Source organism: Rattus norvegicus, chromosome 3 (assembly GCF_036323735.1).
Source record: "Rattus norvegicus strain BN/NHsdMcwi chromosome 3, GRCr8, whole genome shotgun sequence".
NCBI classification, from domain to species: Eukaryota; Metazoa; Chordata; class Mammalia; order Rodentia; family Muridae; genus Rattus; species Rattus norvegicus.
In genome coordinates, this window is record NC_086021.1 from 151,737,711 (window position 1) to 151,765,449 (window position 27,739).

At 41.0% G+C, this 27,739-nt stretch overlaps 1 protein-coding gene across 2 annotated transcripts; it reads left to right on the forward strand.

The window, feature by feature from the left end:
- On the forward strand, window positions 1–27,042 carry Dstn (destrin, actin depolymerizing factor). 2 transcript variants are annotated; one of them, XR_010064687.1, is made up of 5 exons: window positions 1–452; window positions 21,580–21,887; window positions 23,546–23,622; window positions 24,007–24,129; window positions 25,860–26,041. XR_010064687.1 is itself a non-coding variant. In NM_001033666.1 (4 exons), the coding sequence occupies exons 1-4, from the start codon at window positions 450–452 to the stop codon at window positions 25,967–25,969; spliced, it is 498 nt and encodes a 165-aa protein (NP_001028838.1). In that variant the 5' UTR covers window positions 329–449; the 3' UTR covers window positions 25,970–27,042. The 2 variants fall into 2 exon arrangements, 1 of the variants encoding a protein (NP_001028838.1); NM_001033666.1 differs by lacking the exon at window positions 24,007–24,129 and having other exon boundaries at window positions 329–452; window positions 25,860–27,042.
- The last annotated feature ends 697 nt before the right edge of the window (window positions 27,043–27,739 follow it).

The following is a 27,739-nucleotide window of genomic DNA, read 5'->3' on the forward strand; positions in this document are numbered from 1 at the left end:
TCCGCCCCCGGCGGCGCGCACACCTGGCCAGGTGGCGACTTCCAAGTATGGGCAAAGGCCGAGCGGTAGGCGGGGCATCGCGTGGTCCCGCCTCAAGGGCAGGGCCAGATTCCCTGGAGCGTCCTGTGCCCGCCCTTCACGGAGAAGCTGCCCGGCGCTCCACAGGGCGGGGAAGCCATGCACTCCCTCTAACTGGAGCGAGGTTTCCTGCTGTCTGGAGACTGCAGGGCCTCCTGGGTGGGGCCTGTCCGGGGAGGCCGGCCTGTTGCGTAGCAACGGCGGGCGGAGCACGGCGCGCGCAGCCGCAGTCTGGTTGGAACTCGTGCCCGCCCTTAATAAGCTCGAGCTGCCGCGTCCGCCCTGCGCTTCCTCTCCTGCTTTTGCTACCGCGAGGAAGAAGGTGCACAGACTTTCCGCCAGGTTCCTAGCTCTCCTCCCGATCCGCGAACATGGTGAGTTACTTGCAGCTTGGGCGTGCTTCAAGGAAGGGACCGCGTCCCAGGGTTCCAAGGCAGCTCCCGAGCCGGTAACATGCCCACCGCTCCAGGCCGCCGCCCGGGATCCTCTTCGGCCGGGCCTCGCTGCTTTCGAACCCGAAGTCGGTAGATCCCCGGGGTGGGCCGCCGAACCTGAGACCGTCCGTGTGGGCGCGGTTTTCCCCAAGGCCAGCTCGGTGACCCATGAACCTTTCCAGCCCTTTTTACTGAGAAGGAAAAGAAGGATTTTATTGAACACTCTAGAGGGCGGGGTGATTGCTAGCGAGCGTGATTAGGAACCGGGTGGCCTTGCCGTGGCTTTGTTTGTCGTATCAGGCAATCAGCTTCTGTGGCACTCTCGTTGGGCTTGTCAAGCTTGGCAGTGGCTCTTTTAACCCTTCCCTGTCGGGCCCGTTCATCCATAGTTAGAAATTTGCCTTCACCTGAGAACATGGCTTTACCACAACTTTGGGTGCGAGGCGTGGACATGATGTTGCTTTCCTGATACAAATTTAAAAACTTTCAGGAAGCCCGTTTAATTACTCCTGCCAGCTCTTTCAAAAGAGTAACATTCGTTGTGTTGAGATGGTAGAGATTTTGCTTAATTTACAAACTTCTCCACCTCTAAACTGTTACTCAAATCGGTTGTAAAACAGTATCTTAACTGGGCGATCAGGTGGAACATTTTGTCACTGTAGTCTGCACACTGTTACCATTTTTGGTCAATGATTTGCTGGCAAGGCCTTGCCACACTGCTAGAAATACTATCCTGTTGCTACATCTGTGCGCTAGGAAGCAGTTGGTACCCACTTATCTGTCTACAGAGTGTTTTCACTGAATAACAACTTTGGTTTTTCCTTAGGATATAGCAACTGGCTTGCAGATACAGGTTGGCTCATTAGATTAAATGGGTAGTTTTCTTGATATTAAGTCTTGTTTGAGTTTAATGCTGTGAGCTACAGATATTTCAAACTTTCAGGACTTCAAACTGAAGTCTTTTGAACCTCTGTAAGATTTTAAATGTATGTATATGCTGATTTATAGTAAAGACTAAATCTAAATGTTTTGAGTTCTGATAAACTTGAGTACTCAGTGTAATGAAGTGCTGTGAAGTGGACTGGTGTCTACTCTCCGGTCTGCTGATGTAACATCTTTTCTTTTAGTTGAGAATTCGAACATTATGTTTAAAATAGGGTCAAACATTTTAAGTGTGTAAAAGCTTGGTTTTAAAGCTTAACTTTGTTCAGTGTACATTCAAATAAAATTTAAAAAGTGTTGTATTTCCTGGTACTTGGGGGAGACAAAAGTAAAAACTAAAGGTGGGTTCATTCTTACATCCAAGTACTGGTACTTTGCCCATCCAGTTTTCCTTTCACTGTGGGCTTTGGGAATTGAACTTAGGTTGTCAGACTTGCCTGGCAAGCGCTTTCACCTGACGAGCCAGTTCTCCTGCTCTAGATATGTTTTAAGAATTTAGAACACACTTTACTATGTTTGGTTGTATAAGCACAAAGCATCTCGATTCAGCCCAGCTATTAGAGAATGGGCGGTGGGGGGGGGGGCAGTTAGATTTATTGGTGAACTGCATGGTTTCCTTTTCTGAGGCAGGATCTCACTCCGTAATTCAGAACTCACTGAGAAGCCCAGGCTGGACTTGAACTTGAAGCAATCCAGGTGCTAGGGTTACAGGTGTCAAGAACTACACTGGTTTTGTATTTTTATATTTTGCGTTGGAGACTTGGTATAGGCCCACAGTGGCCTAGTATTCTACTCTCTTAGGGTCCGTCGTGCTGGGATTATAGATGGCAGCTAATATGTTTAGTTAACCCCCCTTCCTCTTTTTGGGGTGGTAGTGGGAAGATTAATGTTTAACTACGTATGGGTTTGTTTTAAATTAGAATTACTTCCTGATACTCATTATGTCTTCTAGAAGCAGTAGGAATAAAGGAAATTGAAATTAGAAAAATGAGATGTCCTGTTTTCAAATGTCTCACTATAAAATATCACCGTAAATGTCTCTATAAAAAGCCCCTTCCCACAGCAGGGAAATGTATCTTCTGTTTGCAGATGGCAAATAAAGTTTCTGTGTGTGTGTACGGGGTGTGTCAGCTTCCTCATATGTGCAAGATTACCAGCCCACTATAAAATTCCTAGGTTTATTTGCTCAGTTCTATTGGATACAGCTTGACACATCACATGTAGATTTGACTAGTCTTTTCTTTAGCCAAGGAATGCATTTGCAACATAGTTTTATGACTCTCTGGAAAGTGGAGTTCAGTTTTGCCTTGAAATAGAATTAAGGAATATGCCATAATCTAACCATTTACTTAACGTAGATGGGACTCCGCTCCAACAAGCTGAACTAAGTGGCCTGCTACTCGGTGATTAGGAAAAATACTTTTAACAATTCAGCTAAATAGGTTGGACATACTTTTGTTTTTGAGACAGGGTTTCTCTGTAGCCCTGGCCAGAGACCATGCTCAGGCCTCAAACGCAGACCTGCCTGCCTCTGCCTGTGCCTCCCAAATGCTGGGATTAAAGGCATGGGCCAGCACACCGTTTGTGTGCCCATTTAACATGAAAGAGTGGATTGTAAGGCAGCAGTTCTTGAGACTGCTTTTGGGTCGTATAACCCTTTCACGGGGTGGGGGTGGGGGTGTTGCATATCAGATAGTTACATTGCAATTCATAACAGTAACAAAATTACAGCTTTGAAGTAGCAACAAAAATAATGTTATCGTTGTGGATCATCATAACATGAGGAACTGTGTTAAAGGAAGCATTAGGAAGGTTGAGAACCTCTGCTTGAAAGGATCGGTTACTGCTTACAAAGCACTTTTCCTTCTTGTACATCAATCTTTAAAATTACCAATTTTGAAGTATTTTTAAGTAGTAAAGCGCACAGGATAATGATCCCTCTTATCAAAAGAAAAATGACAGTTGAGGATGTTTTTTATCACTAAATCAGAGTGTACATCTTCCTATCTAGTCTAGAGGGTCCCACCCTAGTGTCAAAAATCTTACAGTATTGGCTCATTAAAGGAAACGATTTCATTCAGGATGTTGCAAAATCAAAGAAGGTTCATGATGGAGAAACTTCTCTAAGAAAAAGAACCCAGGCAGGTAACTGAGGGAGTCCTGAGGAAGGATATGAACAGGCCTCTCACTGTGAGAAAAAGTACAGGGGCCTTCTCTCCCTGGTCTTTCTTTCTGTTTTTCAGTATTTGAGATGGTCTAGCCTCAGACCTATAGATATATGCCTGCTTCTTCCTTCCAAGTGCTGGGATTAAAAGGCCTATCCTCTCCAGTGACCTCTTTCCCACAACACAGAATGGCCTTTGGATTTCTCATCCACCAGCACTTTCCAGAGGGATCAGGTCGAGTTCACCATAGTCATCATAGTTGATAGATTTCATTCTTTGGTGCTTTTATGCATTTTTAAAAATTTTCTTTATGTGTGTGGATGTTTTACCTACATGTATGTCTGTATGCCATGTGTGTGCGGTGCCCATGGAAGTCAGAAACGTGGATCAGATCCCTTAGAACCGAAGTTACAGATGGTTATGAGTTGCCATGTGAGATTGACCACAGGTTCTCTGCAAAGAGCAGTAACTGCTCCCAACTACTGACTGGGCTGGCTCTTAAGCCCCCTTACTTTTCATGCGTTAATTGTACATGCATTCTTAATTCATGCTACACTAATGTGCTAAATTATACATTGTGCGTGTGTGTGTGTGTGTGTGTGTGTGTGTGTGTGTGTGTGTGTGTGTGCTGTACTTGCCTAGCTCTTTCCAGCTTTTTAAAAATTTTGTGTGCTTTTGAGGAGGTGTTGCTTTTTATTATATTTACTTAACTTTGGGGTGGGGGAGGGGAGTTGGAGACAGTGTGTCTCTGCATAGCCCTGGAAGTCCTAGGACTCACTCTGTAGACCAGACTGGCCTCCAACTCTGAGATCCACCTGCCTCTGCCCACCACCCAGCGTATATTACTTGCTTCATTGTGTTACTTACACATGCTTGCAGAGATCTGCTTGTGGAAGTCAGAACAACTTGGTGGACTTGGTTCTTTCCTTCTACCATGTGGGTTCTGGGCAATAAACTCAGGCCCTCAGGCTTGTGGGCAAATAAATGTCTTTACTCTGAGCCATTTTAAGCAGCCCAGGGTGTTGGATTGAACTACTGAATATTCTACTATAAAACTGTACAACTTTATTCATTCTTCTATTACTGGATATTTTAACATTTCTCCAGTTGGTTTATCTATTTAAACTTTTTACCATACTTGTTTTCCATTTAACGTTACATGTATATTATTCATCTTGTCCCTGTTTGTGTGTCTCTTGGTATAAATACACAGACTCTTGAGTGGAGAGCATGCTTATGCATATGTATTCTCTTCCTGCTGGTATGTTTGACGTCATGTTTCATCTATAACCTTTCAGTGGCTTGAGTAAGCGATTGCCCCTCATAAGTTCATGTGTTCGAACACTTGATCCCCAGCTGGTGGAAATAACTGTCACAGTCTCTATATTTCTTTTTACCTAATATGAGCCTTAAGTCCCTTGCCTATCTGATGTGTAAAAATGGTTTCTGTTTGATTGATTGTGTGTGTGTGTGTGTGTGTGTGTGTGTGTGTGTGTGTGTGTGTGTGTATGTATGTGTATGTATATCACTTTCTCTTTTAATTGAGGCCGGGCATAGAACCTGAAAGGCTCACATGATAGGTAAGCAAGGTAACTACCATGCTGCACATCAGATAGGCAGCTTTTATATATATGGTAAACAGCTTTTATACATATGATGTACCTGTGAACTTGAGCTGGCTTTAGAGCTATGCAATCTAGTACTAACAAAAATTTCAATATGAACATGATTGTGTCTTCCCAGGCATCTTAAGCTGCTAAATCACCAAAGACAAATGCTGTCTTTTATTTCACCTGCCATTTTCAGGCTTCTGGTCAGCATAGTTCCTCTTAGCTGCAGGGGCTACAGAGATTAGTCTCCTCCATTCTATACATGTCTCTTTATCCTGGGAAGTTCATTTAGCCAGAATGTTAAAAACGAACAACAGATGGGTCAGTAATGAAGGGCACTTGCTATGCCTGCATAGGACCCAGGTTCAGTTCCCAGTACCCTCACTGAGCAGCACACAACCACCCTATAACCCCAGTTCCAAAGAACCCCAGGCCCTGGTCTGTTCTGAGTGACTCAGCCTGTTTTCCTTGTGTACGGTTATGTGCAAACCAGAGAACATAAAACACGAGATTACGAAAATGCCTCTTCCCCTTTAGATTGTTCGTGAAAGCATATTGAAAGGTTTGTATCCCACACTAGGATTGTTTCCTTATGCTCTTGCTTTGTTGGACCATTACAGTGACAACTTTTCCTTAGAATTACCCTTCTGAGCTAGTACCTCTTGTTTTTTTTTTTTTTTTTTTTTTTTTTTCTGGCCTTAACATTTTGCTGTGAAAGGTATATAGTTAGAAAACTATATCAGCTTTATTCAGCCTAGTATAGCTGCATCAGACCCCATTGAGTTCAGCTTCTAATCGCGAGTGATTCGTAACTCTTAATACCAAACTAATCTTTGAGTGGCTGACATTGCCACTAGACATGCTTATATGTTGCTAACTTGATTACTTAATTTTCTGTGTTACGTTAAAATTTAAGAATTACATTTTAATAATATTAAAAATAAAAAGAATTTAGTGTCTAGTTGAAGGTGTGTAAAAGGCTAGCCCTCTGCCACTACAGAGAGACAGACTGTAAAAGAGTGCCAGAGAGATTTCATTCCTAGCACAGCACAGACACTGGTGACCTTGTTTGACTTTTGGATCTCACTGAAGGAAGACTACTCTTTAACATTTGTATATTATGTTATAGGCTGTGCCTCTTTTAACCTTATCTCAGAAAATGAAAGGAATTTTCTATGATTGTTCGTCTATTGGCTTATTGATGTAATTAGCATTTAATTTTAATAAAATACAAATTCTTGTATTCTCAAATGGTTATAGAGCTGACAAGATTGAACATTTTCATTTGGGCAGATCTTAAAGTGATTGAGCTTTCAGGAATTCTCAAGTTGTGAAGTTTTGTTACAGAAATGTATACATATTTAAATTTTTTCTTATTGCTCTTTAAAAAAAGGCAAACAACAAAGGTGAAATTTTAAACCACTATAATTACTTATTTGTGGTACTAGATGCCAGCCCAGAACCTTGTGTATACCTGCAGTCACTCTACTTAATCATCCCTAGCCGATCTAAAACACTGTATTAGTATTTGACAGATAGAAAAATAAATTAGTAAGTTTTACATCTTAATTATTGGAAATTCTGTACATACTTTACACTAAAGCACATCTCAGGCTTTGGTATTGTTATCCTAGCATAAAACTTAAAAAATACAATTCCTTAGCCACATTTAAATGAACCACTAAAGTGTATATGGTTGGTTAGTGTTGGTCTTTTTGGACAAGCCATATACATTATGAATTGGTTTATGCAGTTTGTGGTGGGAAGTTAGTTTGAATCCTTTTATTTTTATATGCATGTCTATACATGTTGAAGAGTGTCAGTTTCTGTTTATTATTTATGTGTGTATGTATATATACCCGTGCCTGTGGGAGTTTATGTGTACCACATGCATGGAGAAGCATCCAAAGACTAAAAGAGAATGTTGGATCCTTGTGACAGTTAAAAGCCACCATGTGGGTTCAATCAAAGAGCTTACAGTAAGTAAGAACTTAATTGATGACCCATCTCTCCAGACAATTAGTTTCTTTTAAAATACTTATCTGGACTATACCATTCTTTTAAGATGGGGCTGTTCAAATCAATAATACAGTCCTCTTTTTATAGTAGCTCACAGAGATATTACTGAATTATAATGAATAAGTGATTAAGAGGATTTTCCTAATTTTGACAGACAAGTTCCTACAGAGATTTAATAATTTAATTTTTATAATTCTATTCTCACTTTTTAAAAATGCCATGGAAATTGAGGTTTAAATGCTGAAACAATTGAGTTTCACCTTTGAAACCTTTGTATTCACATTACAATTCAATTGGAATCTTTTCATGAAAATCCTTAGAGATAGGTGAGGCAGTATTGCTGTAAGAGTCTGAATGACTCTTTGTGAAATGAGATTGGATGATAGTTACTTATTGGACATCTTGAACCACAGAAAAGAGCTTAAAGGCCTAACTTATGAAAGAACAAGGTAACTTACAAGTGTTAACTATGTGTCAGACATTGTGTTACCTTGTCTCATGCCATCCTTAGAACAAATCTGTTACCTACCACCTCTCTTGAGCCAAACTGCCAAGTGCTTAGTAAGCATCTTTTTGGAATCTGGCTTTGCCCCTTTCTGGGTGGCCTTGGGTTAGTTGCTGTTTTGTTCCTCAGCTTCATAGAAAAAGCCAAAATGACTTAATTTAGGGGGGAAAAAAGGATTTCTGCCTAGTTGGGCCCAGGCAAGCTAATCCTTGTTGAGGGATCCAGCTGTGTATAGAGAATTTCAGGCAGGAGAACTCATCAAAGAACCTTGAGAAGAGAATGAATTTGGTCTGTGCCTGGACAGAAAGGCTTGTCTGGCTAAAATTCTGCAGACAAAGGAGAAAAATTAGTATGTCAGCTTTTGTTGCTGTGAAAAATAGCAGAGTTAGTAGTTTAAAGGAAGAAAGTTTTACTCTGGCTGATGGTGTGTGTCCATGATTGCCTGGCTCCATGGCTTTAGGCCTTGGCAGGACAAAAGCATCATGATGGAAATGTACAGTGGGGGTTGGGGATCTGTCCTGCCCCGAGGCTGCCTGAAGCAGAGATGAAAGAGAAAGGGCCGCTGTCTGACCTGCTTCCTCCCACTGATCCCCCTGTGCCTGCCGTTGAACTATGCACACATGGACAATGCCTTCAGTTTCTCAGTCCTTAAAATACGTACTCCTGCCTCAGCTATTTTCCTCCTGTTTCAGTCAGTGGTCCCCATGACAGCACTGGTTTATCTAAGTTTCTTAATTAAAGAAATGTCATCTTGTGCTCAAACTGCTGTGCTCCACATCATTCCTTCAAACTAGAGTCTGACTTGTAAAATTACCAACTCAGAATAAACCTGAGTGTTCTAGACAGCAGAAACAACAGGGTGAGTTGATAGCCTGAACAACAGGAGAGAGTGCTTGCCAACTCTTCGTCCAACAAGTTCAGAATAGACGAACCCAGGAGCAGAGTCCCTAATGATCCAATTTAGAAGAAGTGATGTCGGGTGATGTACACATCCGTATTTCTCTCATTTGGGAGGCTAAGGGGGAAGTTGTGAATTCCAGGCAGACCTGGAAAAGGTGGAGTGGAGTAGTGATGTCAGATACAGTGAAGACCTTGGTTGATTTCATACTGTTTTTTGAATGGTGTTGTGATAAACATGGCAGTTTACCAGACATCTCTTTTTTAGGCTGATTTGATTTCCTTTGCGTATTTAACTAGTGGAATAGCTAGATTATGGAAGTTGTATTTTTAGTGTTCTGAGGAAACTCCATGTTACTTTCCATAATGCTGCACAAGTTAACATTACCACCAATGATATGTGGCAGTTCACCTTTTTCCGTGTCTTTGCCAGCATGAATAGATTTAGATTCTTGATGGTGGCCTTCCCTAACAGAAATGTGACAGACAGTACTTGGTTATGGTTTGCTTTGTGTTTCCCTTCTAATACCATTTTTTAATATAATTGGTCATTTATCCTTTGAGAAAGATCTGTTCAACCTCCCCTCCCCCTTCAAATCAAATTGCTGTTATTTTTCTGTCGGGTCTCTTGTTTCTTCTGGGTAGTCGTACTCATCCCTTGTTGGTTTACTAATCTTTTTTCCTATTCTACAGGTTGTCTATTCTCTCCTGTATCTTTTGTTGTACAGAAACTAAGTGGTTTGATTAAAACCTCATTTTTATATTTTTATATTTTGTTGCCTGTGCTCTAAGAATCATATCCAAAGCCATTGTCTATTCACTCTCCTTTTGGTCACTCTCATGTCATTGCATAGTTTCATGGCTTAGGGGCTTAAATTTAGGGCTTTGATCCACTTTGCTTGATTTTTTTTTTTTTTTTTAAACTGTATACAGCAGTCTGCTTGCATGTATCCCTGCAGGCCAGAAGAGGGCATCAGGTCTCATTATAGATGGTTCTGAGCCACCATGTGGTTGCTGGGCAATGAACTCAGGCTCTTTGGAAGTTAACCCTTAACCACTGAGCCATCTCTGCAGCCCTTGACTTGATTTTTATGTGATGAGAGCTAGGAGTCTAGTTTATTGTTCTGTGTATGAGTTTCCAAGCACCATTCCTAAAGACTGTCCTTGCTCTACTAATGTAGGCTTTTGGTGCTTCTGCCAGTGATTCCTTCAGCAGAGATTGGAGTTCTTTCCAGGCTCTCTCTCCTGTTAGTCTGCATGTGTGTGCTTTTATGCTAGCACCATGCTATTTTATTTTCTCTATGTAGTATGTTTTGAGATATGAGTTATTATGACATTTTTGGTCTTTTCTTTTTGCTAAACTACTTTAGCTACCCAGGTTTCTGTGGTTCCATATGAATTTTAGGATTTTTTTCTTTCCCTTCCCTTCCTTGTATAGTCTAGGATGGTTTTACACTCACTGTGTAGCCAAGGCTATATTTGAATTTCTGATCCTCTTGCCTCCAGTTCCCAAGCGTTGGGATAGCAGGCATGTGACATCATTCCCGTCTTCCTTCTTCTATTGTGTGAAGAAAATCGTTGCTATTTGGATAGAGATTGCATTGACTTTAATTTGCTTTTATAGTATGGACATTTTAGTAACTCTTTGAACCCAGAAGCTTTCTGGGACGTCTTTCCATGTTGTGTGTAGTCTCATTGTTCTTCATCAAGCTTTGTAATTAGTATTGTGTGTAACAATTCACTCCCTTGGCTAGATGTAGGCCTATAAGGGGTTTTTGTTTTGTTTTTGCTTTTTATGGTAAGAGCTAAGGATCTGGAAAAGGATACATTGTATCCCTTAGGTATCTCTGAGCTACATCCCTCAGTCCCTTGTAAGGGTTTTTTGTTGCTGCTGCTGTTCTTGTTTTTTTGTTTTGGCAGCGGGGATTGCTTTTTTGATTTTTTTTCCTTCTACTAGTTCACTGTTGCTACATGAAAATGCTACTGCCTTTGTATATTGATTCTTGTATCTTGAAACTTACTGAATTCAATTATCAGTTTTATCAGTCTGATAGACTTTATATAGAGAATCATGTTGCTTGCAAACAGAATATGCTTGCCTCTTCTCCTGTCTGGTTATCCTTTAGTTCTTTCTCTTGCCATGTTGCTCTGGATAAGACTTCACATTCTGGGTAGAAATGGCAAAATGCCTGTTCTTACCTTATCCCTGACTTTACAGGGAATCATTTTTGTCCTTCAAATATTAGCAAATCCATGAAACATTCTCTCTACTTGGTAAAACTAGCAGACACCTTTGTTTAAGTAATGTCTTTAAGTGTTTTCAGCAGGATCAGATGGGCCTGTAGCAACAACTTAGATCACACAAACTTTTTTTTTTTTAAGATTTATTCATTTATTATATATAAGTACACTGTAGCTGTCTTCAGATACACCAGAAGAGGGCATCAGATCTCTTTACAGATGGTTGTGAGCCACCATGTGGTTGCTGGGAATTGAACTCAGGACCTCTGGAAGAGTAGTAGGGTGTTCTTAACAGCTGAGCCATCTCTCCAGCCCCACACAAACTTTTAAATGTGTTTTGTAGAATATTGATTTTTCAGTCGTTCTCTTGAATGTTGATTAGTGTATACATTCATATCTCTTATGTAGCATTTATCTTGAAATTTATGTGAAATATGCTCACATATTAGGCAGTTTTTTTTTTTTTTTTGTTCTTTTTTTCGGAGCTGGGGACTGAACCCAGGGCCTTGCGCTTCCTAGGCAGGCAGTTTTTTAAAAATAAAAATACATATTTACAAGTATAAAGACAAAAATACTATAAAACTTTTATTGATTAAACATCTGGTTGGCAGCGTCACAGTTCTAGCTGGGGATGGAGGATTGATAAAGATACGTAGGGTAGAATACAGTGATAGAGACACTAACGGTATGGGGATGTAGGCATGTGATAGAATACCTGCTTAGCATGCACAGGTCTTGGGTCTGATCCTAGCAGGGATAAATAAAAACCAAAGTAACAATTAAAAAAATACCCACTAAGAGCTCTTACTCTTTTAGGGGGAAGTCAAGAGCGGGGATCCACCGACAGATAGGACAGTATTGAATAGATAATACTACAATAATAGAAATAATTATAGACTTCATCAGGACGTAGAGAAGCAGATGCAGAGTTAGATTAGAGCTGATGACTGAAGGGACAAATTGTACTTAGGGATTGTGCTGGTTTAATAAAGTGGCAGTTATAGTTTCTCCTTCAAGATCCATGATTCACCAGCACTGAATTAGCTGGGTTTCCAGTAGTAGGTGTGGTTTCTTTCTTGTTCAGTGGGTGTTAGGTCCTATTAGAGAGCTGGTGGTTACTATCGACTATGCCACTACTGTACTCTTAGGGTTATCCTGCCGTTTTGTTTATTGCTGTGGTTCATAGGTGTTATAGCTGGGTGGGTCTGTTGGTTGCCTCCCTCTTTTGAAAGGTTTTTTTTTTTTTTTGGTTCTTTTTTTTTCGGAGCTGGGGACGGAACCCAGGGCCTTGTGCTTCCTAGGCAAGCGCTCTACCACTGAGCTGAATCCCCAACCCTCTTTTGAAACTTTTAATGGTGCCTTCTAGTCACTTCCAGCTCAGGGGTGGACCCTCTTTCTGAAATGCATGGTATCTTCAGCAATTGGCGACTTACTTACTTTCCACCTCTGAGGGACAGCCAAGGACAACAGCAATAGGCCGTATGTTTTGGGAGACTTTTGGACAGCCTTGGCCAGCAACTCAAAAGAGGGCTTTTCATTTTCTGGGGGTTTTGTTAGGTAGTGTTTGGCTCTTGGAGGGAGCATCATCGGCTCAGGTGTGAAACGTTCATTAAAACTATGTGTGTATATTTATATTAAATATATTTAAAATACTAACTTTCACCCATCTTTTTTATTGAACATTTCTTTGCTATTTTTTAAAAGAGGGGTTTGCATGCGTGCACACGCGCACACACACACATACATACACACACACACGCACACACACACACACATTCATGGAGGTTGGAAGAGGGTGAGGAGATTCGTTCCCTGAAACTGGGGACTAGGCGGTTATGAACCACCCTATGTAGGTCCTGGGAACTGAACTTGTGTTGTCTGCTAGAGCAGTGAATATTAAGATATCTTTTCAGTTCTGTGCTATTACATTTTCTTTTCCTTCCTTCCTTCCTTCCTTCCTTCCTTCCTTCCTTCCTTCCTTCCTTCCTTCCTTCTTTGGTGTGTGTATGCATGTATGCCTGTGTTTACCTGCTATGGGACACATGGAGGACAGAGAACAGCTTGCAGGCATTAGTTCTCTCCTCCCACCATGCATTCCATGACTTGAACTCAGGTGGTCAGTCAGACTTGGTAGCAAACTCCTTTACCTCTTGGGCAGTCTTGGTGGTCCCTTTGCTATTAACCACCTAATATTTATTTGTTTGTTTGTTTGTTTGTTTGTTTAGCCAAGTATTAGGTTTCATTATTATTTATTTGTTTGTTTGTTTAGCATGCCAAGTATTAGGTTTCATTATGGCACTTTCAAACAAGTTTTATTTTCCTTGCTCTTTTCCTTCCATTATGTCTCCAGTTTTTGTACCTGTCCACTATCAGTAACCTCCTTTCTGCTTTCAATTCACATGTGTTCGATGCCTTACCCCTTCTCAACACTTTTTCTCCCTTTTATTATCTCACTTCTAATTTCACAAATATATATGAACATTAAAGTGCTAAGATTCACATATGAATGAGAACAGGCAATATTGTTTTCCCGAGGTCAGGGTACCTCACCTAATACAATAGTTTCTAGATCTGTCCTTTTCTTGCAAATTTTATAATTTCATTTTTCATGGCAAGATAAAATCCCATTGTATACATATCACACTTTCAATGTCTGTTTATCTGTTAATGACACCACTAAATATTCATGAGAAGAAAGAGATGGGTGGTACTTACCAGATGTTAAGTTTTTTTTCTTTTTCTTTTTTTTAAGTCCACAGTTCTAGTGAACCGGAAACAAAGGATTCTCTGTTTGAGCTGTTCTCGTTACTGCCCTGCCCTGCCCTTTGCCCCTTGCAGTGTACTTTATAAACTCATCTTGCTTTATCTATAAATAAATGAATTCCTGTTTCAGATACAAGTTTTAACTTGTCCAATAACTCAAGGCTTTATTGAGAACTGGCAACCTGGTTTCCTGAAGAGTTGAAGAAGCTCTAAATGGATCTTCTAGATAGTAATAATAATGATTAGTGTGCATTTACCAAACGGTGTTGCTAGGCATTGCATTCCAGTGCTTGGTGTGTGTGGTCCCACCCATCGTTTTGAGCTAGCAGTGCAGCATGAGCAGCCCTGGCTAACCTGGGGGATGTCGCAGGATATTGTTGATACTGCTCTTCTGCAGAGAAAGATGTAAAGTGAAGCATTTTCAGTTCTGCTTAGGAGACAAGTGTAACCAGTTCTCTTTTTTTCCTCAAGGTATTTTTAAAGAACTTATTCTCTCAATTGCAGATTTGTCAGTGATCTGGGCCAAAGTTGCTTTTCATGACCTCCATAAAATTTTCTAGTTCTTACTTCACTACTTCGCCAATAGTCGGTGCTTCTTCTGTAAGGGATTAACTAAAATGTCTTTTTTTTTTTTTTTTTTTTTTTTTTAAAGATTTATTTATTTATTATATATAAGTACACTGTAGCTGTCTTCAGATACACCAGAAGAGGGCATCAGATCTCCTTACAGATGGTTGTGAGCCACCATGTGGTTGCTGGGAATTGAACTCATGACCTCTGGAAGAGCAGTCGGGTGCTCTTAACCGCTGAGCCATCTCTCCAGCCCTAAAATGTCTTTTTTAAAAGGCTTTGCTTAGATAAGTTGAGCCATTTTGCACGAAACTTTGACTTTTTATTGCTTTGAATCTTTCAGAACAAAACAATGGCAGGGTTGGTGGTTCAACCTGTAATTTTAACACTTTTGATGCTGAAGAAAGGTAGTTATTAATTTGATGCTAGCCTGGGCTATATAATCAATCTCTCTCTCTCTCTCTCTCTCTCTCTCTCTCTCTCTCTCTCTCTCTGCTATATAATAAATCAGTCTCTCTCTCTCACACACACAGTTTGTGTCCCTCAAGATTGCTTCCATGCCCTCAGTAATAGTCAATTATAAATAGATTTAGTATTAAATGTGAAATCTTTGCCCTTAGATATATTATTAATTTTTTACATAGTATAATAGCAAGTTTAAAGTGACATGAGCCATAACAAAAACGGTGTCCTCTTTCCCAAGAGTGGGAATTGTGTAATACATTTAATAAATGTTTTGCCACCTGTCATCTTGAGAGCTGTAGAACTGGCCCTGCCCCTCACCTGTTGGTAGCACTGGGAGGGTAGGCCCTTGTCTGTTGTGCAGTGATGTGGGTGAGGGGAAGCTTGCAGGGGTGGAGGGTGCATACGAAGGGATGGGGAGATGAGTGGAATTGGGGTGCTAATATGAAATTCACAAAAAAGCAGTAAGAGGTTAAATAAGAAAACTGTTTGCCCAAAACTACTTTAATACTGAGTCAATTTTATGTGCTTGTTAAATTTCTTAAAATCAAACGTATTTCCAGTATTCTTGCTCACAGTGATGGCCGTGGTGGTTTGAAAGTAGCAAACAAATGCTGGCATAGCTGCTGTGTACACATTTCCCCAAAACTGGTGGAGTAGGGATGTCCTGATTTAGGGTCACACCTTACCGTGCCACAGCCTAGAGTGTGCCTTTTCTTCCTTCTGTGTGTACACTTACTCTCTTCAGTGTGACAAGGCTGGAATGATCTCAATACCCTCTAGAGGATGAACTCTGGAATTCCAAAGTCAAGGGACAGGGAGGTGATATGTGTGTGTTCTAAAGGGATCACACTAATTTTCCCCACTTTTCCCATTGAATTTCCAAATTCCTGTTCTGGTCCTGATTGGATTGTGGTCTTTTCTATTTGTCTCCTACTAGTAGAGCTCTGAAGCACTGTAGTTGAAGTTGCATTGTCTGTACTGCTAGGAGGCATCAGCTGTTATTTCCTGTTTCTGTTGGTCCTGTGCAAGGCATGGTATAAATATGAAGCCCCCAGTTCCTTCGACGAGCCAGTAGAAAAGGAACCACTGAGTGTTTTCTGTCAGTTTGTTGTTGTTGCCATTGTATGTCTGCAGTGCAGTAGTCCCAGTTTTCAGATATGGGACTCTTAGAGAAACTGGGTCTTAGAAATGAGTACTTTCTTTAGGTAGCTAAATGGTTTTTATTCTGGTTTCTGTTGTTTTTGTTGTTTTGTCGTTGTTGTATGTTTGATTGTTTTTAAGTTAGGATTAAAGTATATGGGCTTTAAGAATGAAGCCAAAGTGAGGGTCTTGATTGTGGCAGTGCAACATGAACCCTTTCTATGTTCTGGTGTAGGATGGCCACTGTTAGTGACTGATGATCATGTTTAGGATTGGACTGCTTTAATGGTTGATAAAAATTAAATCCTCACAATTCAGTGTTTACGTTTCAAGAATTGCCACTCACCCTTATGGTAGAATTGGGAGATTTGTTTTTTCTGGTCACTCTGCCAATCATAAGATTGTGTCCAGTGTTCCTATATCTGTGGCATAATTCTGTGTGTGACTAACTGGAGACTGTTCAAAGACCCTGTGCTTGTGAATCTTGATGTAATCTCTCAGTTGGTAAGTTTTATAATAAATACTCCACCAGAAGAGACTTAAGACAAGTGTCTTAAGAGACAAGATCATCGTCAGCTGTTGTGGTGATGCAGGGTAGGGTGTGGCTTCTCCAGTGGTTTTGGTATGGATCTCGGAGGATTTCAGCTGTGAACACTGTCGCTTTTTAAGGTGGCCAAAGCTCATGTGGTAGCGGAGTCCATTTTTGCTCTCAAATCCGTCCAGCTCTGCAGCAACTTAGTATCCTGTGGTTCAGAGGATTCCAGTGGTCTGGTCTGGATTGTGTGAGCTGTGCAGACTTTGACTTTGAAATGGAACATGATTTAACTTAATTTAATACAGTATACTTCTTGACTGTGAGCAGTTAAATTTAACTTCTCAGTCTTGGTTCTTTTTTTCGGAGCTGGGGACCGAACCCAGGGCCTTGCGCTTCCTAGGCAAGCGCTCTACCACTGAGCTAAATCCCCAGCCCCTTAACTTCTCAGTCTTAAATTGAGTACTGTGAGGTGAGGCTGAGAGGAAAGAACCTCTCACACCTTTCCTTGAAGATACCAGAGGCCCTGCCTGGCATTACTGAGGTAAGAGGCTCAGGCTGGGACGGGAGGGCCTTTTTTAAAAGTTAGAGAAGCACAGCATGATTCCGTGTTCAGGCCTGTGCCAGAGACTCCTCACCCTAGTGTCTTGGAGTAACCCGGGTGAGTTCTCACGTAGACTGCCAAGGCAAGCTCTATTTTAATGCGGTCAGCTTCTTCTGTGACCATTTGTGCGGTTTGGTTTAAGCTGTGAAGGTGTCCATAGGTTAGACCACTGGTGTTTGTAAAGGACTCTTTATTACAACTTGCAGTTACAACAGTGAACTAAAATAAAATATTAATCATATTTTATCAAGTTTTAGGGCTAAATGTTAGCAGTAGATCCTATTCACATTAAAGTCAAATAAAATCTGACCTCCCAGTTATTAGGAAAATCAGTCAATTAAAAATTAATTGTTTAATTGTCTTTTCCACCTCACTTACAATTTTTACTTGGTTTCTAATTCAGCCCTCTGAATTAGATAAACAGTGTAAGAGTTCTCAGCTTGTTGAGAGGAGGCGTGCTGGTGCTGGGGGAACAGCCGGGAGAGGCAGTGGGGAACAGAGGCAGCGAGTCCAGGCTTCAGACGGGACAGAGAGCTGTCCTGGGCTGTCTCAGTCTGGTTGCCCAGGGGGTTTGCATTTGACTATAAAAAATGAGTATGAAGGGTCTGGGCAACAGTTAATTTGTTCATTTCTTCCATATCACTGTTTTTCTTTTTTTCGGAGCTGGGGACCGAACCCAGGGCCTTGCGCTTGCTACCACTGAGCTAAATCCCCAACCCCCATATCACTGTTTTTTAAAGGCTATGTTGACATACTGAGCCTGGGTATAGCAATTCAAAAATACATTTAACTGAATCTAACATATATTCTGCCTGCTGGGTTTCTTAGTATTTTCCACAGGCGAAATACAGAATTATTGTCCGGTCCTGAAGAACCATACTGGAGTCAGCCTCTAAAACACTGCAGTGGAAGTTTAGGGGAGTGAGTAATCTTCCACCTCCTGCTCCTTTTGTAGGTCAGTTGCCACCCTGATGCCTGGGCCTCTCTGACTTGATGCCATACTGACATTTCTGTGTCACCATTTCTGTCTTTGGGTTTGGTTACCAACCTCACTATGGCAGTTGATGGTTTGTTCATCTGGATGTCAAAATCTTCTCCCTCATGGTCTTCAGGGGCCATTTCCTGAAGCACGGGTGTTTAGAAATAACCTCTCACCAGAAACCAGCACAGGCAGCATGTCTCATAGAACAGGTCCACTCTGCTCAGTTTAGAGCCAGCCACACACATCTGCAGAATTGTGCTTTACTTTGTTTTTAGTTACAGGTCATGATTGATTACTTAAGTCAGTTTCAAGGTCTGTTTGAGAGTCTTGAACACTTTACATAAATTCAGGTTTTAGTTGACTAAGTGAATACAAAGCTTTCCAGTGTTGCCTTCTAAGGATTGGGCAAGCACTAAATGGACTCAGTGGCCTCTTTTAAAAAAAGAGAGTACAAGAAGTCGGAAAGTAAAATTAGTGGGAGGCTAGTGGAGGAGTTTGAGGGGTAGGTAGATTGATTCAAACACATCATAGAAATGATAAATTTTATTTATTTTTAAAGATTTATTTATCATATGTGTGTGTGTGTGTGTGTGTGTGTGTGTGTGTGTGTGTGTGTATACACCTGCGTGCCAGAAGAGGGCATCAGAACCCATTACAGATGGTTGTGAGCCACTATGTAGTTGTTGGAGATTGGACTCGGGACCTCTGGAAGAGCAGACAGAGTGCTCTCTTAACCACTGAGGCATCTCTCCAGCCCCAAATGATAAATTTTAAATAAAGTATTTTTAAAAGAAAGACTTGGTTGTTGGTTAAAAAAAAATACTTAGATATCAGCATTATTATGGACTAGAGAGGAATTAAAGTGTTTCTAGTTCTTCCTTGATAATATTTGAGCATTTTCCCCCATTAATTGCAAAGATCAGAAAATACTATTAAAGCAGTAAAAAGTTTAAATTTGATTTTTAAGAATGCAATAAGCATCCACATGTAATAATATGAGTATAGTAATATTATATGGTGTTTGTTTTCTATCTACTGTTAATTTTCTAACTGCCACTGTATTAAAATGTGATGTTTATAGCAATTGCATCTATAAGAAAAAGGTGGATTTAGTCAGCTATATTTGAGAAGATTGTGAAAAGATGTGGAATAGGTAGCCAGGATTAGAGGGTATGTACGTAGCACCACTCTTAACAGTCGATGGTTGAATGCCAAATTACCTTAGAAACAAATGCTAGACTCCCACCATATCCCAGTTCCCCACATTCTTGCAGGCATCTTTTTCTCTTGGTTTTTTTTTTTTTTTTTTTTGCCATTGAGAATCACTAGTGTTACCCAGGCTGGCCTTGAACTGGTGATCCTCCTGCCTTAGACATCAAACTGCTTGCTTGGATATAGGCCAGCACTACCACAGCCAGCTCCTGAGTGCATGCTTAAGGAGCAGCTTTCTGCAGAGCACTTATTTCCATCACCCCCAAAAGAAAACTGCCACCTAGAAGTCAGTCCCTTTCCAGTTCCCTGAGCCCTGGAAACCACTAGTCTACTTATAGATTTGCCTCTGGGGCTTTTTGTTTTGTTTTGTTTTTTTTCTGAATCTGATGTATTCTGAGATTCGTTTATATTGTAGTATGTCAGTTCCTCTTTTTTTTTTTCTTTATTGTGTAGCTGTAGTGCATTTAAAATCTCTTCACAGAATGGACTTTGGGGTGGTTTCCATTTTGTATTTGTGTGAATAATGGTTCTGTGAACATTTGTGTATGGTTGTTTATATGGGAATATTTTTATTTTTGTATGTAAGAACTGTAATTCTTAGGTGATCTGATAACTCCATGTTTAACTCAAGTGGTTGACCTTTGCAATTTTGCTGCTGCAATGTGAGATTATAGCTTGTCCACACTCACTAACATTTGTTAGTGGATACTGTGCGTGTGCGTGCGTGTATGTGTTTTGCTAGATTGGCTGGTCAGCAAACCCCTCAGGTTTTCAAGGCAGGGTTTCTTTGCATAGCCATGGCTGTCCTGGTACTCAGTCTGTAGATCAGGCTGCTCTTGAACTCACAGAGATCTGCTTGCCTCTTCTTCTGATTCTCTTTTGTTGTTATTACTGAGTTGAAAGGATTCTTAATAAATCCTGAATGAAAATTTTTTAATGATTTGCAAATCTCATTCTTAGGGTTTTCTTCATTTTTTATGCACTCCTGACTCTTATATAACTTGGTATTAATTTTAAGTATTGGTACTTTTACATTATTTGTTAATAAGCTCGTAATCTTTGCTTTAGAAAAGCTAATACAGAATGATGTATGTTGCAGTTAGTGTTTATAGTACATGCAGTTGGACAGTAGAAGACAGAAAGATTATAAACTGCTTTAAGATCTTTTGGCATCAAGAATCTGTTTAAATCCCTGATCCAGAATAATAAGTAATTACATGACAAAGGATTATTTTTCTGGTTAGTATAATCCCAAATTAAACTGTTGCCTTCATTATTAATAGTAAAATTTTTATCCTAATCTCAATTTATAATTTAAATATTTTATAAGTGATTTGTAAATAATTTATAGAAGAAATATGTCTGTGTGTGTAACGGGGGTGGGGGTGAGTAGAGGGGTGGAAGCCAGAAGTCAACCTTAGGTGATATTTCTCAGAAACTGTCCATCTTGTTTTTGAGACAAGGTCTGTCACTTAGGGCTGTGGATTAGCTTTGGCTGTCAGGTCACAGCCCCAGGAGATAGGTTTTCCGGGTGCTGTCTTCCCATGTTTGGGATTATAAGAACAGTACCATGCCCAGCTTTTGCTATGGCTGTTTGGCTTCAAACTCAAGTCCTTATGGTTTGTATACTTGCTTTTCCCTCTGCATGGTGAATTAAATTTAAAAATAAGCAATTAATATTACTGAGTATTGATCTGATCTTTGAAGTATTTACATAATGCTTTTTTTATTTTTGAGTGAGTGGGTGAGTGGGGGAGATATATATGAGGGAGGAGATATTGATAATTGAGATTATAGGACTGGAATTTTTCCAGCTGAGAAACTGAAACCTTCTGTTTTGCTTCAGGTAAAAAGTTTTCAAGATATTATTAATACTCAGACTAGGAAGGTGATCTCGGTTAAGACTCTAAGAAACCTGTGAGAAAAACGTAATTCAGGTCCAGGGTGTAGCTCGGTCAGTAGAGTACTTGTCCAGTATGCATGACGCCTTGGATTCATTCTCCACCACAGAATTAAGCAGACGCAGTGTCTGACAGACACCTGTAATCTCAGCACTTGGAAGGAGGGGGGAGGAAGACCAGACGCTTAAACTATGATGTCATTTTTGGCTCACAACCATTGACACCAGCCTGGTCTCCATGAGACCTTGTCCCAAAGAGACAGACTGGGGTCAGGGGCAATGACAACACCCAGGGCTGTTTTAAGAAGGCCTTCAGAGATTTGAGGACAGGAGGGCTATTGTAGTTCTGTTTCCCCATAATTAAAGGTGGACATGGCTTATACAGCATGTGGAAGTTGGAAATCAGTAACGCTCACACTCCTCTGAGATTTTAAGTATATACCAATCTGTAGCCAAAAGGTAGTGTTTTCTATTTGAAATTATAAGAGTTGTAAACCCTTTTGCACATTTCTTATTGTAGGCCTCAGGAGTTCAAGTTGCAGATGAAGTATGTCGTATTTTCTACGACATGAAAGTTCGGAAATGCTCCACACCTGAAGAAATCAAGAAAAGAAAGAAGGCTGTCATTTTTTGTCTCAGTGCAGACAAAAAGTGCATAGTCGTTGAAGAAGGCAAAGAGATCTTGGTTGGAGATGTCGGCGTTACCATAACTGATCCTTTCAAGCATTTTGTGGGAATGCTTCCTGAAAAAGATTGTCGCTACGCTTTGTATGATGCCAGCTTTGAAACCAAGGAGTCCAGAAAAGAAGAGCTCATGTTCTTCTTGTGGTGAGCACTGTGAAGCCTCTGTAAAACTGAGAGCCAGGCTTCTACTGCCCACTCTTGGAGAACCAGTTTGGGGATCAGAATGGTATTGGTAGTATTGGGGTTGAGCCCGGGACACCATGCATGCATTAGGCAAGGACTCTAGCACTGTATCCCCAGATCCCCCAAACATGTTTGTATCAAAGCTACTCATATACACCGTCAAAATGTTTACAGGCTTCACCAAGTCTGAGCTGTACTGAGTTTAGCTACACTGTACTTGGAGGAACACCACTTTAGGTAGTTTATCTTGTGGATTCTTAGAAGTCATTGTTTCTAAATCAAATTCCCTGTTTCTACTAAATGTTCCTACTGGTAAAGCAGAGCCCTCTTCAGCATATCATGCTGATTGCTCTGCTGGATACACGTTCCTCATTTACATACTTGTCATCTGTTTCTTTTGAGGAAGTTGATGCCATCCGTACTCCTTTGCCGAGGTTCCGCTGTGTCTGTAGTGTCTAGTTAGGTTCCCGATACCTGCATAGGGATATTTCATTTTTAATTTAAATTTCAATTAGTTAAAAATTAACCTCTATACACTGGAGCAGAGTTTCCCTGTCTAGCCCATGTTGGCCTGGAACCCAACAGTAGCCCTTCCTAGTGCTAGAAGTCCAGGCATGGTCTGCCGTGCCTAGCTAAAATTCATTGTTGATTTGAACGAATATCTATTTCCAGTGTGTAGCCACATATGACTGACAGAAACAGCATTTTCACTGTTGTAAAAGATTCAGCTGAACAGTGCTTTCTAGTTTGCATTTTAAGGTGATTATGTGTCCTTTTCTGATTATTTTAGTGTTGAAATATTTGACATTAAGCCTTAGACAAAAGTCTTTCATTCTACAACTTGGTAGGGAGAGGTAGGGAGATCTCTCTGATCTTCCAGGCCAGCCAGGGCATAAAAAGTGGAGACTGCAGATCTACTGCATTGAGATTTGAGGGGAGGCCACCCTCACGCTGTTCCACCAAGGTTCTACTATTCTCTGTAAACCGTGAGGATGTGAGGGCTGCAAGCAAGAGGTCAGACGTGTAGGAACACACAGCTTACCGTTGTGGAGAGCATTGTGCTCTTGCAGAGGGTTATGGTTGGTTTCCCAGCACCAACCTCAGGCAGCCCACAACTGCCTGTACCTGTTTCAGGGAGTTTGATGTCCTCTTCGGCCTCTGTGGACGCCTGTACACAGAGAGTACACATATAGACAAGTAGCCATGCACATAGACATAAATAAAAACAAAAATTTAAAAGGTAATTATTGATAAGCCTTAAAGATCGTATTCATTAAACTTTATTTCTCCTATACACCAGTTATAGTGTTAGAACCTGGGGGAAAACAGCCCTATGATTAAAATTAGTGAAGTCCCTCCCTGTCTTTGAGGAATTTACAGTTATGTGACAGGTATGCTGGCTAAATGAGCTTTTAAGTTGGGGATGCTTTCTTTACTTGCCTTTTTAAAATTCCTTTTCTTTGACTTTTGTATGTGACCATTGATGACATTAACCTTCAGAGGTGAGAAATCGAAAACTCTTAGATTCTGCCGTCTGTCTCATCTCACTGGAGATTGTTTAATATGATGTAGGTTGTACTTTATAGTAGTCTTTTTCACTCTGGCATCCTTCTATCTAGGGCACCAGAACAAGCACCTCTGAAAAGTAAAATGATCTATGCAAGCTCGAAGGACGCCATCAAGAAGAAATTTCCAGGTAGGAGCTAGATTTGCCTCTGAAGTTTTTATGGGTGTGGTGGGTCCCGGGATGGGGACTGGGATGTTTCTAAAACCCACCTTATTATCTTCGTAGAGCTTTAGAAACAAAGGGTAACAAAGGGGGAAATGCCCTCTGAGCATCATCTGTCTCGGACTGGTCACAATGTGCTCTGGCCTGTATTCCTGACCCTGTCTGTTTCCTATTGGCTGTACACACTGTACAGCTGGTTTTAAACTAGTTTTTCACATGACAGGTGGGGATCAGTTGGCTTGTTATTCATTGTTTTTGATATAGACATTGGCAAAGCTGCAGAAAGGAAATGTTCGTGGCAGGAAACATTCTCTTGTCTCTAGCCTTCACTGTTGAATGGTGTGATTTTAGGTAATTGAGTCCTCTGGGTCCAAAGGACAGTACACTCACCTGAGCTGGCAAGTGTTGACTTGCCGCTGGGTTGCTGGGGTCCGGATGAAGTGGCTCTGGCCAGACTCCAGTTGGAAGACATTGGTATGGTAGAAAGAGCATGGTGTATGAACTCAGGCTTGCACAAGGGCTGAGCTTGCTAACTGCTGTGTGACCAAGGCCAGAACTTTAACCTCATGGGCCTCAGTTCTCTCAGCTCTGGGGCAGGAGGCTTGATCTGCGTGTCCTGCCACCTCCCTTCCCCTGTGATCTCCAAATAGCTGAGGGAGCAGAGCTTACACAGTTTACCCAGTGTTGGTTTTGTGTGTTTTCTGTGACTGGCTTTTGTGTTCCTGGAGAAGAACCGGTTCGCCCCAGCTTGTTGTAATGAGTTAAGTAACCAGAACTCCCGCATCCTTCCCCAAGTCCTGCAGCTGCTCTCTTCAGTGGGTTCTTTGTACTTCTGGGTTGGTTTGGGAGGCCCTAGAGTGAGCTCCCAAATATCAACTGATGCTTCACAGCTCAGTGACTTCTCAGCTCAACAGTTTGATGAAACCCAAGACTTAAGGGGAATTGCTACATAAGATTTGATTTAGGGATATTAAATGATAGTCACTGTCACCTTTTTTGTGGAATCATCAGTGGCTTTTTCAAATTAGTCCAAAAGTTGTATAAAAACTGACATTTTTGAGAAGAGTTTGGTAGACCAGCTGTGCAACTGTTTAAAACATTTCTGTGCGGAGAACCTGCTGTGCGTGAGCCCTGGGTGAGCTAGCTCTGTAGTGTTGATGGAATTGTCCTACGGCCCATCAGTGCCACAGCCTTATGTGTGGTGTGAATGCAACCACAGAACTATGTTTTCTGTAACACAGTGTTTTAAGTTCATGCTTGCTTTTTTTTTTAAGCGTTTATTTATTTATTTATTTATTTATTTATTTATTTATTTATTTAGGTTTTTTGGGGGCTAGATTTTTCTGTATAGTCCTGGCTGTCCTTGAATTCTCTATAGACCAGACAGGCCATCCACCTGTCTCTTTCAAGAGTTGGGATTAAAGGTGTCCCCCATCACGCCCCTCTACTTTATATGTGCATATGTGAACATCAGTGTGTGGATTCATTCATATGTGAGTGCTCTCAGGGTCCAGAAGAGGGCACCTGGTCCATGGCACCATCATCACGGGTGGTTGGTTGGTTGGAAGCCACACTGTGAGTGCTAGGGACTGATCTCTGGTCCTGCATGATCAAGAAGCACTCTTAACCACTGAGCTATGTCTCTAGCCCTGTATTTTTATTTGTTTTAGAAAATAGGAAAAATAATTACTAGGCCTGTCTTTTTTTTTTTTCCCCCCCAAGAGCTGGGGACCAAACCCAGGGCCTTGCGCTTGCCTAGCAAGCTAAATCCCCAATCCTAAGCCTGTCTTTTTATTGAAGTATAACATCCTTAGTAAAATGTGTTTGCAGACTGAATATTATGATTGTTTTTATCGTTATTAGTTCCACAAAACCTTCCCCAGTGCCTTCTTTCCTTTGTACCATTCCTCTCCCTGTTCCTGAACCCCAGTAGTAACTGGTATCTAGCTTCTGACTGCATTCATTAGCTAGGGCTGGTTTAGACTTAAATGGACTCATAACAGAATGTGCACTATGTTTCTGGCTGCTTGCAGTCAGCATTACGTTTGCAGAGGGGGTCAGTATTTTGATGCATGTGCTTCTGCGTTATTTCTTTTCGCAGTGGGATAGTATTCTGTAGGACAAGGGTCTTTAAATCAGTTTGGTACCTTAGAGAAACGAGTAAGCTGCTGCACCATCCTAAACAGAATCTGTTTTCTCTCTAGGTATAAAGCACGAGTATCAAGCAAATGGGCCAGAAGACCTCAATCGGACTAGTATTGCTGAAAAGCTAGGTGGCTCCTTAATTGTAGCGTTCGAAGGATCCCCTGTGTAGATTATCAGTCAGTGCCACGAATTGAAAGCTTCCATATTTAACACTATCCTTTCACTATATAAGTAAAGCAAATATATTAGGCCAGGATCTCACTGAGGGGAATTTGTCTTGTCATCTTTTAGAGTAAACTAAAAATTTTATAGTGTCTGCAAATACTACCCTACATAAATCTAGCCTCTAAAGTTTCATTGGTGTGGAATTAAATTCTTATTGGCCAAATGCCTATTTTCATGAAGTGACTTGTAAAGATTTTGTTAAGCTCAGGATTTTTAATAACACAGTTCACAAAACAGTACAAGGCAATGTGAGGGGAACTACTAATCTTTGCTAACCTCAGCAGTTACTTTGTTTCTTTTGTTTAGAAAAGTGATTGTAATCTGTGTATCATTTTGACCCAAATTCTCTATTTTTCCTTGACTTAAACAGAATAATGAGATATAATTTTCTTTATACTGTGTACAACACCTAATCTATACTAACAGCAATAAGACTAAGCCAGGCAGTCTTAATTCTATCAGATGTGTCATGAGACTGTTTCAGACTCGCGTCTGCTTAAAGTTCACGCTCATCTTGCAAAGCGCCAGAGCACCGTGCTGGAGTGCAGTCAGTGCCCTGTACCTGCCGCAAGAGGCTCGCTGGGCTGGGAGATGGCGTAGAGCAACTTTCTGTCTTAGAAATCATGGTGATCCTCAGGAGAATGCTCCGTGTCTTGTAACAACTAATTACATTGCAAATTAGGGCTTCATTGTAATCTACTTTATTAATGAAAAATGACAAGGCAGTGTACTGATAAGCCAAGGTGCTTTCGATCTGTAATCTCTTCTTCAAAACTGCTGTGTCTGGTACAGTAGACTGGAAAGAGTGTTGATTATGTTTCCTCTGGGGCCTGGTAGGGTGCAAATGCCTAGAGCAGTTTACCAGCTGTGTGTGAGACAGAAGCAGTACCATGGATGACACAGGGGACTGCCCAACAACACTTGGAAATGATGGTTACCATCACAGGCATGACACTGAACACTGTAGAGGTGCACAGTCAGTTGAACTTAGTAGCAGTGCTGGCTTTATGTAATAAAGGAAGCATTTGTAACTTACCCTTTCTTTGTGTGGTTATTTGTGTGTGGGTTGGAGGTAAAGAATCTCCCTTCTGTCTCAGTTTGGCTTGTATTGCCATGATAAAGATCATGTCCAAAAGCAACTGAGGAAAGAGTTTACTTCATCTTACAACTTCCAGAATCCATCATGTCCTGAAGCAGGACATGAACTCAGGAGACATGAAGGAATGCTGCCTATTGGCTCACTCTAGGACCACAAGCCCAGAGGTAGCACCACGCACGGTGGGCTGGGCCCTTCTACGTCAATCATCGACTAAGAAAATGTCTCCAAAGACTTTAGACTACAGGACAATCTAATGGGGACATTTTCTCAATTGAGATTCCCTTTTCTCAGATGGCTCTATCTTCTATCAAGTTGACACAAGATGAAACAAGCCAGTATACCTTTCCTAGGCAGTAAGCCCTCCAGGTTTTGGCATTTCTGATAGGATTAGGGTCATAGCACACTCTGCTTAAGTGAGAATGCAGTTGTAAACGTTGGACATCTTTTTCCTATTCCAAGAAGAGTTTCCAAGCAAAATGTAAGTTGCACTTCCATTAGACTCTTTAAAAAAAAGTTGGCCACTTGTCACTCTTCATCCTGAATCTCTGCAAAATAGCTTTCAGAGCCATTGCAGCAGGCATCATAACGTAGGAGACCAAGAATACCTAGGTATTA

Bases quoted from the DNA above. Each gene is read 5' to 3' on its own strand.
- Dstn (NM_001033666.1), top strand. The intron at 21,888-23,545 runs GTGAGCACTGTG...CCTTCTATCTAG, and splicing joins GAGCTCATGTTCTTCTTGTG to GGCACCAGAACAAGCACCTC. The intron at 23,623-25,859 runs GTAGGAGCTAGA...TTTTCTCTCTAG, and splicing joins CATCAAGAAGAAATTTCCAG to GTATAAAGCACGAGTATCAA.